We start from the raw sequence: 12,056 nt of genomic DNA, 5'->3' as shown, positions 1-12,056 counted from the left end.
CAAGGTTATTGCAACGATCTCGAAGTGAAAATGTACCGAGATGCCGAGGTTACCTTGTGGATTCATTCCAGGGATATACTTAGCAAGTGAGATTTCTCGCTCGTTCCGCCGCCTCTAGTTAAAGTGCGGACGGTAGGCTGCTTGAGCGGAGGATCGGTCTCATACATGCAATCCAGGCACTTTACTCCACAACTTTCTTCAAAAGAGGAGGTTACGCGTGTTCTTGGTGTGGAGATGAGGATGATTACTTGTCTACGGTGTACCGTGTAGGATGAGCAATCATCATGAATAGCTGCTTAACTCCATCATCATAGCCGAGGTGCAAGAGGCGACTGAAACTTCGTTGCGAGCGTATGCATACGAGACTCATCTTATCTCATCCTCGCAACTTCGCACGGGAACGGGTTGATTCCTCAGCAGAATCCGCTCCGCTCCACCCTGGTTCGGACCAAGACGCACTGTACCGACTCCGATCCGGAATTCGGTGTTGCATCAGCTGTACATATTGTCGGAATACGCAAACCCTAAATCCAGCCTGCTGCGTATACACAACCTCCACTGTACAGACCTGCAGTTCCCTGAGCAACGGTCAACCCGACAATCCAAATACCCCAACGGTCGCATCTCCCCGATTTCCAATCAAACACTCATACGCCCCGTGCGTTGCGGCTCAAAATAAGCTTCGCTTCGAAACGAACGGGGCTCCCGAAAGCCGGTGGGTCTGTCACGACTCATGCTGGTTCTAGAAGATGCATTGAGCCGCATCGTAAGATTAGCCCCTTCTCTCAACGTTTTCTCAGTTATTGCCGAGGTACATATAACGTGACCGTGTTTGGATGGGACGCGTGGTGGGTTGAAGTAGGTCTTGGGCTGACGACGTACGTGCGAACACATCTATGGATCTGACTCCGAATCATGCCTACGTTTCTGTGTTGATGAAACTAATTGTCTTGTTGCAAGTAACCTTTTGCAACTGACAACGACAGGAGTGTTCATATCACAAATCTAAGCAGACCGGGTGTTCTTGTCTTGGCTTTATGAACCTCGTTATGCCCATGCGGTGGTGAGGATGGATCTATATTCGTAACACACCCTGGTTTGTGTTCCCAGTTCACTTTTTGTTCAATCACATGCCATTCCCACTTGTGAAGAATTGTACCATAACTCCCGACATCTAACTTGTGTCATTCTGATTTCATGTACATATCTTTACGTTTTATCGTAATCGTGAGTGCCCATCCAACGCCGACGCCAATGCTAGCTCAACTTGCTATGCTTTTAGATCACACTCGTCTTTCCAATGACTATCTTACACCTCGTTGCTGGGGTACGTAACCTTCTCAGTAGGCAGGAACTCTTCCTTGACCGCCCTCATGTTTACGAATCTCGACAACAGAGTCGCGCTGCCAGCCTTGTCGTTCGTTCCGCTAGCCCTCGATCCACCGAATGGCTGTTGTCCGACAACCGCACCTGTGCACTTGCAGTTGATGTAGAAGTTACCAGCGGTGTCCCTCAGCTTGTCCGATGCATACTTGATAGTCTCCCTGTCCTTTGCGAACACGGCACCAGTCAACGCGTACTCGGAAGTCTCGTCGATCTGCTTGATGATCTTGGAGAAAGCGTCGGGCGCGGCATCATCATAGACGTAGGTCACAAGGATAGGACCGAAGAGTTCGCGAGACAGGAGAGGGTGGTTGGGGTTCTTGGTGCGGTAGATGGTGGGGTGGATGTAGTAACCCTTGCTGCTGTCGTACTTGCCGCCAACGACGAGCTCAAGATCACTGTCGTTCTTTGCTTCGTCAATGACACCGGAGAGCTTCTTGAAAGATGCCTCGTGGATGACAGGGCCGATGAAGTTTGAGAAGTCCGTAGGCTCGCCGATCTTCAGGGCTTCGACCTCACGTACAAGGATTTCCTTGAATTCTGGCCACGCAGACTCTGGTACGTACAGGCGCGAACACGCACTGCATTTCTGGCCTTGGTATTCGAAAGCACCACGGACAGTCTGGATAGCTGCGTTGGGAATATCAGCATCCTTGTGGATAAGATGGAAGTTCTTTCCTCCAGTTTCTCCGACAATCCTTGGGTAGCTCTGGTATTTGCCCTCAGCCACACCGTTGGCAATCTTGCCATACAACTGACGGAAGACCGCCGTGCTGCCAGTGTAGTGTAGAGACGCGAATTGCCTGTGAGCCAGGACTTCCTGGGTCACTTCCACAGCATCACCAGGTACCCACTGGATCACGTTTGGTGGGAGGCCGGCCTCGATAAGAATCTGGTAAAGAAGCCAGTTCGACGCAATTGCGGATGGGGATGGCTTCCAGACAACGACGTTGCCCATCAGAGCTGGAGCTGCAGGAAGGTTACCGCCAATGGCTGTAAAGTTGAAAGGTGATACTGCGTAGACGAAACCCTCAAGAGGACGGTACTCAACGCGGCTGCACGAGTTAGACTTGATCTTCAGCTGCGATCAGGGGTTGTACATACTTCCAGACTCCCGGTGAGTTGTGTGTTGGCTGATGTCCGTATGTGTCTTCCGCGTACTTGACATTGAACCTCAAGAAGTCGCAAAGCTCAGCCGCTGCGTCAATCTCGGCCTGCCATGCGTTCTTGCCTTGTCCCACCATAGTCGCAGCCATGATTTCGTACCGGTACTTTGTGGAGATCAGATCTGCTGCCTTGAGAAACACCGATGCACGCTCAGCGAATGGAAGTGCCTCCCATGCTGGCTTAGCAGCTAGTGCTGCATCTATGGCTTTCTTTACGTCGGCTGCGCTAGCATTGGAGTATTTGGCGATGACATCGGCGTGTGAGGAGGGGTTGTTCTGAGTGAGGATCGAAGAGTTGTTGATCTGGAAAGTGTCAGAACGATGTGAGGACTTTTCAAGTTCACAGCAAAGCTTACGTATTCTCCTCCTACAGCAAGAGGTACTTGTACTGGACCTTGCTTCTTCATACGTGCAACCGCATCTTGGAGCTTCTGGCGGTCTACTGAGCCTTTGGTGTAGTGTTGCTATCGAGCATGGTCAGCGGATTGATTCTGAACATCAGGGTTCCCCTTTCAACTTACGTTAGGCTCGTTGTTGACAGTGGGAATCTTGAAGTTGGCGAGCGTCCCCGCATACCGTCTTGATGCAATCTGCGCGCCAGCATAGGCTGCGGGCAGAGCATTCAGAGTCTTGGAAGCAGAGCGTAGAGGCTGTAGACCCTTTGAAGAACCCATTGTGAATAAAACTGTTAATTTTGTGTGATCAGAAATCCCAAGGAACCTGTCGTTATGTATCTTGAGCTGTGAAGCTTAACGTGGTGGAGCTCTGGGGTGAGCCGACGGAAGCCGAAAGTGTGGGGCGGCGAAACCTACCTATGGGAGCCAACATATCGCCGAACCCTCTCATCGGTGGGTAGTTGCAGCTCGGAGAGAACTTTTCACTTGTAGGATGGTCCGATGCAGATCCGATATCGCAGAGACTTCACGCGGTCAGTAGCGGTACACACATGGTTCACGCAGTCAATCGCAAGGCTTGCATCGGAAGAATCCACAAATTCTAGCGTCAGAGATGCAGGATCATCTTCAAGAGCAGGTAACATATCATTGATAGACTCGTGATATCTAGTCAAATCCTTTTCCTCTGTGCAAGTAAAGTAGACTAGCACTATAGTCTTGGATGAACGCCATTTCGCCATACCAGTCAAAGTAAGCTGCCTACATTTCCATAGCTTCTGGTGCTGCAGCATCACTCGGTTCGTCACCCCATAGACCATCGAGCTTGAACTCAGCAGCCCACTCCTTGACAATCTCCTTCTGATCACCGACGAGGCCGCCCTTGGTAGCTGGCGCAGTCTTGGTGGAAGAAGTCTCGGCAGGTACGTATTTGGGAGGGCTTGTCCATCCTTGGATACGACCATCTCTCCAGTCATTAATGACAGTCTGTGCCGCTGCGTGCATGTTTGGCACACCGCCCTTGCCCAGTCGGCCTCTCTTTCTTGCTACCTGAACTAAAAAGTCGGTTGTCTTGTCATTACCCACGGCGAGTAGGGGAGGTAGATCGTAGACTTCCATCAACTTCGAAAACAGTTCCTCCGAAGACGACAGCCTCTTGAGTAACAGAGTGACAGCAGGAACGGGATCATCAATCTCTCTTGGAGGGACGGCATTGAGCAGAATAAGTCGTGCCTTTTGCTGTACCTTGCTTTCCTTGGATCCTTCGGTATTTGGGAAAACGATACCAGGCGAGTCAAGAAGCTTCAACTTGTTGTCTATCTTGACTTCGCGCAGACTGGTAGTAACACCAGCCTCGGCACCAGTAGGGCAGCCAGCAGACCTTCCGCTTAGTCTTGAAGTCAGGGCATTGATGACGGATGATTTGCCAACATTAGGATATCCAATAATTCCAACTCTGACTGAGCGCTTCAGCTGACGGGACTCGGCGAATGTCTTCAAGGCCTTGAAGAGCGTCTCGGATGTGCCCTTCATCGTAAGGTCCTTGTGCTCGAAAGTCTTTGCGTTTGGCGCTGGTTTGGATGCACGTAGAGGAAGGGTAGGGAATGAGCGGCGGAGGTGCACCAGCCATGCGCGAAGTACGGGCGGCGGAACAAGATCGATCTTGTTGAGGATGAATATCAAGCGCTTGCTTCCACGATCCGCTGCCATGACTGCCTGCTCCACCTCTTTCGATCGCGTTCCAGTTGGGTCGCGAGCATCGAGCACATACAAAACGACGTCGGCCGAGTCGACAACCTGCTTGTATACCTTGTCAAACTGTTTTCTTGACGCATCCTTGGCGACTTTGACTCCATCACCGTGATCCGATTCGTCATCTTCACTGTCTTCCATGGCGTCTTGGTCGTCGTCGTTCTGTTCAAATTCGGCGGCGCGCGCCTTGGCGGAAGCTAATAGAGCGGCCATGGGATTCAAGTTGTTGTCCTGCGCATTCTTAGTACAGTCGCGCATCTGCTGTTAACCATGTGAACTCACCACTTGCATCGAATCCTCGTCTTCGCTGTCCTCGGCCAAAAGCTCGTCACCTTCGGCGTCGAACTGCTCAAACTCCTCGTCGTCGTCCATTGCATCTTCTGCAGTCGCGCCTCCCAGCCTCTGCTCCTTTGCTAATTGCCGTCGGCGCGCAGCCTCTTCTTCCTTTCTCCTGCGCTGCTCCTCGACCTCTGCGAGAATCTTGTCTTTGTAGGGAAACAGGTTGGGAATACCGGGTTCTTTCTTCGTCTTGGAGCGCCATGTTGGATCCTGTACATGTCAGCATGCGAGCGCTACAGTCGCGCGCAGTTGCTGTACCTTCTTCGCTAGCTTCTTCGCCTTCTTTTGCTTCGCCGCCGACGCCTTCTCAATCTTGTGCCGTAGACGCACGGGTACGCGCTTCGATTTTGGCTCTGCAGTGCGTGTCAGTGCTACTCTGAGGTTCAGAGACGTGGAAAGCCTTACTTCCGACCTTCATAGTGAATTGTTGACGAGGTAGATGTTGGTCGCACTCGTCTCTCAGAAAAGTGAGAGGATCCAAAAAAAGTTCGGCACGTGAAAAGTTCTGCCGCTCGTGTCCGCCTAGTTAGCTCTAGCCCCACCCCCGCGGCCCTGGCAAGCTCAACTCTTACATCCTCTGACAGGACGAAAACAAGCGCAGATCAATCTCTGGTACTCCTGAATAGGACCCTCATCCACAGACTAGTCCTCGCAGCTATGGGCTGAAGTGTTGCGGCTAACTTTGTTGAAACAGTCGTCACCATGATTGGCTGCTTTCGGGTAGCTTTCCTGATGCAGTTAGCACTAAAATGCATTCTCTTTCCCTACTACAGATATCTTATATACATCGGCCCTCTTCAAGTCTTCAATATCACAGCAACATCTTGACCTTGTTCACGGCTAGCTCATCGATTATACCTGTAAACTTTAACAATGACTGTACCCGAAGCCTCTTTTTCGGCGCCGGCCAAACCCGTCACGTTCAATGGCCTGGTAAGAACCACTCTTGGTCGCATTGCAGACTACTAATACTGATAACTGATTACCTGCAGCTCTTTGATATGGAGTAAGCCTTAGTCTTCAAGCCATTATTAGCTAGCAGACAGCTGATAATAGGCAGTGGTACTATCATCGACTCAACGGATGCAATAGTCAAGCACTGGCACAAGTAAGTCGTGTCGAAGATTCTTCACATCTAAAGGCTTACACATCCGCATAGGATTGGAAAAGAGATAGGCGTCGATCCTAATGTAATCCTCGCCACATCGCATGGACGAAGGTCGATCGATGTCCTTAAAATCTACGAGCCAAAGCTCGCAAATATGGAGTGTAAGCACTATGTCTTTGTTTTGACAAAAGCAGTCATCTGACAGATAAGATGTCAACCATGTCGAGGGCTTAATACCAAAGGAGTTTGGACAAGACGCGGTTGAAATACCCGGCTCGCGAGCCTTGTTGGACAAGCTCGAAGAAAACCTCGTTCCATGGTCTATCGTCACCTCGGGCACGCGGCCGCTTGTGCAAGGCTGGCTTGATGTCATGAAGTTGGCGCATCCCAAGAATCTCGTAACGGCGGAAGATGTACTCAACGGCAAGCCAGACCCCGCGTGCTATCAGATGGGCGCAAAGAAGCTGGGACTCCAAGAAAAGGAACCTTCCATCGTTGTCTTTGAAGATGCGCCCGCAGGCGTTAGGTCTGGCAAGGCAGCAGGGTTCGTAGTGGTGGGACTCTACACAACCCATACACTAGAACAGCTGATAGAAGCGGGCGCAGATTACATTGTCAGGGACATGCGCAGTGTCACCCTGAAATCCTGGGATAAGACGACTGGGCAAGGAGCCATACAGATAGAAAATGCCTTGATTTAGGCAAGAAGAGCCGACAATGACAAGTACCTTACTCATTCTTGTGTGGACGACTCAGTGCTTTGCCAGGGTTGTTAATGCGCTTACTCGACACTTTCAGGTTACTTGCAAGCCCAAAGTACTCGTGCATCGGTAATTCAGCTGCAGTCAGACGATTGAAGCTCACGATAAGCGGTAGATTGGACGGAAGATCAGGTCGGGGACCGATTTTGCGGCGAAGCAACAATGTCCAGAGGTTGTAATGTGCTTGACGCATGCACAGCCTGGCGACCCTTCCCCAGCATGCAAGTGTGGTCGCTTGGAGTACTAGCCTTGTTCAACTTGCCGTATCATCCTCCCTAAACGGGAGTCGCGGAATGCATCGCATCGCATGAAATACTCCATTTTGAGCAGGCTGAGCCACCAGCGAACAGCTTTCTAGAAAGATGACGGCGACCCAGACTACTGCAGTCGAAGACGTCAGCTGGGTGTGCCGTCGCTGTGGTGCGACACGACCAGCTGGCGTAGGAGTGAGGAGAGAAGACTAAGTTCAGACGGGTTGGCGAGGAGGTCTGATAAGTCGGCAGGGTGCATCGCCTGATGATAGGGACGCCCTTGCAGCACGACATCTTTTGGTTTGGGCCAGCGGGTCCCCCAGCTGGGGCGCGCACTGAGTCTTCGGAGCTAGGCTGGGATTGTCCGTTGCCCAAGTCAGTCAACACACAAAGTCTGTAGGACGAGGCGGGGCCAATTTGAGTTTCGTACGTCGCACTGAGGCCCCTTTGCTGCAAGGTACGCTCAGGAACAGTCCATCTGATGCCAAAACATGTGCGCCGATATCCGAGGCAGCAGATCAGCGGCGCGAGACGCCCCTTGGCCATGCGCCCGGTGGCATCTCGTCACACAGATGGTCGACTCACTCGGACCGGAAGCGGTTACTGACAAAGAGCTACTCGGCGAGTCGTGAGAGGCATGGCATGTCGGCAACAAGGCGAGTCGCAGTGTTGACGCCATGAGGTCAAAAGCGCGCTCGAGCCCGCAGTCCACGTTGAAGCCATGGCTGCGGCCATGGGCTCGTCACTAGACATTTTGACGTGCAACGTGGTTGAGAAGGGCTGCTTTGGCATGGCATTGACATGCTCTCTCGCACTCATGTATATTCTCCGAACGGGGGAAGGCCCAAGCTGCAGCACCATCCATCGCTTTCGAATCAGTGGGACATGTCTCCCGCCCGAGGGCGGATCACAGCCGCCGCCGCAGCTCGCTCCATGGCCGGGCCAATTGGCGCCTTGGAGCAGAGTGCCCCTGTGCGCGCAATCGTGAAGCGCGTCGGGGGTTGAGGCTGCCGGCCAGTGCTGCGTGTCGAAGTGTCTGTGAAAGGGTGGCAGCCCTCCACCACAGTGCACGAGGGCGAGCAGGTGCAAGAAACAAGAGCTCGAATCACCAGGTGCATGTTCTCCAGGATCGAGGTGTGCTGAGCGGAGACAGCCAGTGTCACGAAACTATTTTTGTGCCGGAGCAGCATAATGCATGCTGGGGGGTTCAGTGGCTTAGCACGTTAGCACCTCCGACCAACCAAGCGGCAGCCAACAACCTGATCGCTCCTCCTGCTCTTCTTCTCCGTCGTCGTTCGCTTCGTGCCTTTCCTACCGCGCCGTCGCGCTGAATACCCTCGTTTTTCTATTGTAGATATAGAGTCTACCGCTGTTGTTTCCCGCTCCCCTTCGTAACCGTCACTCGCTACCATTACTGGCATCTTCCCTCGACACATCTATATCCCAGCCCCGACCCGTCTCGGTGCATCCCGTGTATCCGTGCTCTACGCATTATTGCCCATCGCCAGCGCCCCAGATCTACCTTCCATAGCTACCTCTGCCTGTCACTACCCGAACGCGCCCACGACAACAACTTCACTGCAGCACCTGTCGCCTCTTGACTTGCGCCCGTCCGAAGCCGCTCGAGGTGTATTGTCGCTGTGCGCGCCGCCATGGATTCCAGCGGGGGCTCGACGACAGCACCCTCTGCGCCCAAGCAGCCCGGCAGCGATGTCAAACCCCGCCTCACCAAGGACCAGCACGACATCCTCGAACAGCACTTCCTGGCCCAACACAAGCCCAGCACCAATGTGAAGAAGGAATTTGCGACGCGCCTCGGCGTGCCACTGGACAAGATCAACGCAAGTCGTCCCCAGAGCGCGCATGCCGTGCCTCGCTAACTCGCGTGCAGAACTGGTTCCAGAACCGCAGGGCAAAAGTCAAGCAGGACCGCAAGAAGCTAATGAACCAGTACAACATGACCATGAGCCTTCCCTTCGGTCATTCCCACGTCCCGGCCATGCCTAACCATTATGCACACCCGCAAGAGCAGCAACACCCGCATATGCTCATGCAGCCGGACTTCTACCCGAACGCTGACATTAGCCCTGCAAGCCTTCCCGTGCAAATCGGCGAGGGACCGTCAGCCCTCGACCTAGGGCCCCAACTCTCACTGCAGCAACACCACCACCAACAGCAGCAGCACCAGCAACAACAGCAACAGTTTGACATGCAGCACGGCCTTCACTCCGTTCCGGAACCTGACCGTTCCGCATCATATCGCTCAAACGACCTCATGCACTCCATCATGGCTGCGACAAACGGTGCTTACATGCACAACAGTGGCATGTCTCTGAATACCCAAGAGCCCGAGTTCTACGACACCACCGGTCTGTCCAACGCATACTCCAGCGACCTAAGCGCTTTCTCGATTCCAGCGCCCATGCCCAACAATCTTGCACCCTCACATCCAGAATTCGACAACTTTGCCGACTTCCAGCTAGACTATTCTGCGCTTGCTGCTACCAACACCAGTAACTCGGCATCTGCGGAAGCCCAGCAAAGCACGGGATCGATATCGTCGGATGCATCGCCCTACAATGGGACCCAGTCATCTGGCACAACTCAGTCACCGAATGGACCAACTCCTCCTTCTATCGCTTCGTTGAACTCCGTTTACACTGGCTGGACAGAGGACCCTTCGCAAATGGCGCATCCCAAGCAGGTCGAGGAGCCCGAGGACCAGTTCGCACCGTACAGTCTCGCTCAGGCATCAGCCTCCGAGCAGACGCTTCCATTCTGGCCCCAGGATGGCTCCAGCCAAATGTACCCGCAGTCAAACTTCTACCAACAATCCAACACATCCGCACATGCGATCCTCTCTACACCAGAACAAGCACGAAAGCTTAGTGCGGCGCCATCTGATCTCGATATCCCACTGCACTTCCGCGAGGATGCATTCGCTCGGAGAAACTCCTCAAGCAGCAACCTTGCCAACAACATGGACGCGATACACATCCGAAACAGCACTCCGGACGGTTTCCAGCAACCAGATCAACAATCGAGCATTGCGGCAAGAAGACAGAAGCGCCCAGTTAACTTGAGTTCCAGCGCAATGAGGAGTGCTTCCTACTCTGCTCCCATGTCATCACCAGGAGGTAACGGCGACAAAGTTATTCGAAGGATCCGATCGAGTGGGATTCCAAACGCTGGAGGTCGTGTTCAAAAGTCACAACCAGGTTCTGCGCAGCGCTCACCTATGGTGTCAAGCTTCTCGGATGCTGCAGCTTCGCCGAAGTTCGCACGAACATTTTCCACTTCCAGTGCTACAACAATCGGACACGGCGGTAGTCTGGCACCGCCAACTCCACTGACACCACAGGATTTTGGAAACTACTGGGGTGGTGCTGCCGTGATAAGGCCTCACTCAGCGATGCCTGATCACAATAGTCCAGAGAGCATGCACACGAATTGGTCTTCTGATCAAGCTGGAAATGTTATCGCGAAGACCACTTCACCACCATCCTCGTCTTTGGACCTTCAGTCGCGCTTTGTCAACGATGCTTTGTATCGCGACACACCTCCTCAGTCAGCGCCAGCAACACAGCAACATTTCCCTCGGACATCATATATGCAACAACCTCAAATGCGTGCGGCTTTTCATTCGACTACCGACCTTACGATCCAGCAACCGAAGCCTGAGCATTTCAGACGACCATCACTACCTGACACTGCTCAGGCTCAAGGCAATGACAGTAGTTCACAGTACATGCCGGCTGGAAACATGCACTACGATGAATTCAAGGACATGTCATTGAGTGGCATCCATCACAACGTTCCTTTCGCTCCTCAGGTCTCCGCAATGCCCGACTTTTTAGTACACCAGTACACTCCACCTCAAGGCACTGATTCACATGGAAATCTACTACGGCGAACGACTGAACCCCAGCCTAAGAGCTATATCTTTGCCAATCAGGGGCCTGGTGACTTCAGAGGGCAGTAGCTTCAGTCCTGAAAGCATATTTATTGCTACGTCGACCTTCGCTTCTTGCTTATACCCGAACTTTTCGTCGATGATTTTATATTGCCAGTCTTACGATGGCAATTTGGCCCAAACTTTTCTCTTGTCTCATTAATTTCTCGAACGAGGGCCAATATGGAGGCCTCTTTGGCATAATCTTAATACGGCACACTCTTGGACATCACAATTTGGCGCAGGCGTTGCCATCAGGAGTTAAAAGCGTTTTTGTCCTGCACCAGTATTCCCTTGATTATGGAGGACTGGATATCACGAAACGTCACTGCTCATCTTGAATTGTTTCCCTATTGTATCTCTGCTTTGTCACTGCTGGAAGGGCATATGGTCTCTGTATCTTTGGGTATGTCTTGTCTGACTGGAAAGGGGAGTCAGCTGGAGTAATGGAATAATGAATCATAGGGACTTGGTGTTGGAGCATCTCAATAAGACTAGAAGAATCTGTCTATGCAGACTCCACAAATGGAATCGACATGCTTTGGCCTCAGTTCACTCCCTCTTTCTGTATGTACTCTGACACCTTCTACAGCACGCAATCATTTGTCCAGTGTCCAAATCACTTTGCCCAGCCAGCCACGCCTGCAATTCACCTCGACCCAAAGACATGGGACTCCCTCCTGCATCGGAAACCTCCGCAAGATCTTAGCACCCCCGCGGGAACGCCCCTAGCCGCGTATACCACATCTCGCTACCGGCCGCACGCTTTGACCCGTGACGTTATCGTTATGTCGACGTTTCTCTTCGAAGTTCCTTTTGGTACTTTCTTTTCATTCCCGGCCTGCACCGTCTGCCCGCACCAGCCAGCCCCTGAACCCCTGCATGGCGCGACCAGATGGCTAACCTGCCTCAGATGCTACCCGAATGCGGCCATGTCTCTTACATGCTCGCG

General features: G+C 52.6%; 4 protein-coding genes across 4 annotated transcripts; 2 read left to right on the top strand and 2 right to left on the bottom strand.

Annotated features, from left to right (window-relative positions):
• Positions 1-1,309: 1,309 nt before the first annotated feature.
• J4E82_004953 (uncharacterized protein) lies at positions 1,310-3,223 on the bottom strand (the record flags this gene model as incomplete). The annotated part of the gene is made up of 4 exons (XM_051731225.1): positions 1,310-2,438; positions 2,488-2,852; positions 2,906-3,013; positions 3,071-3,223. 4 exons carry the CDS (start codon positions 3,221-3,223, stop codon positions 1,310-1,312), a joined length of 1,755 nt encoding a protein of 584 aa, XP_051588906.1.
• A 480-nt stretch (positions 3,224-3,703) lies between these two features.
• Positions 3,704-5,450, bottom strand: J4E82_004952 (uncharacterized protein; the record flags this gene model as incomplete). Its single annotated transcript, XM_051731224.1, has 4 exons — positions 3,704-4,924; positions 4,976-5,242; positions 5,291-5,385; positions 5,438-5,450. The coding sequence occupies 4 exons, from the start codon at positions 5,448-5,450 to the stop codon at positions 3,704-3,706; spliced, it is 1,596 nt and encodes a 531-aa protein (XP_051588905.1).
• A 455-nt stretch (positions 5,451-5,905) lies between these two features.
• On the top strand, positions 5,906-6,841 carry J4E82_004951 (uncharacterized protein; the record flags this gene model as incomplete). The annotated part of the gene is made up of 5 exons (XM_051731223.1): positions 5,906-5,965; positions 6,025-6,038; positions 6,093-6,140; positions 6,192-6,301; positions 6,351-6,841. The coding sequence occupies 5 exons, from the start codon at positions 5,906-5,908 to the stop codon at positions 6,839-6,841; spliced, it is 723 nt and encodes a 240-aa protein (XP_051588904.1).
• A 1,963-nt stretch (positions 6,842-8,804) lies between these two features.
• On the top strand, positions 8,805-11,134 carry J4E82_004950 (uncharacterized protein; the record flags this gene model as incomplete). The annotated part of the gene is made up of 2 exons (XM_051731222.1): positions 8,805-8,993; positions 9,044-11,134. 2 exons carry the CDS (start codon positions 8,805-8,807, stop codon positions 11,132-11,134), a joined length of 2,280 nt encoding a protein of 759 aa, XP_051588903.1.
• Between the last annotated feature and the right edge of the window lie 922 nt (positions 11,135-12,056).

The sequence above is a fragment of the Alternaria postmessia genome (genome assembly GCF_024291825.1).
Source record: "Alternaria postmessia strain BMP 2775 chromosome Unknown scaffold_25, whole genome shotgun sequence".
NCBI classification, from domain to species: Eukaryota; Fungi; Ascomycota; class Dothideomycetes; order Pleosporales; family Pleosporaceae; genus Alternaria; species Alternaria postmessia.
Note: the sequence above shows the minus strand (reverse complement) of the source record. Positions and strands in the feature narration are given on the sequence as shown.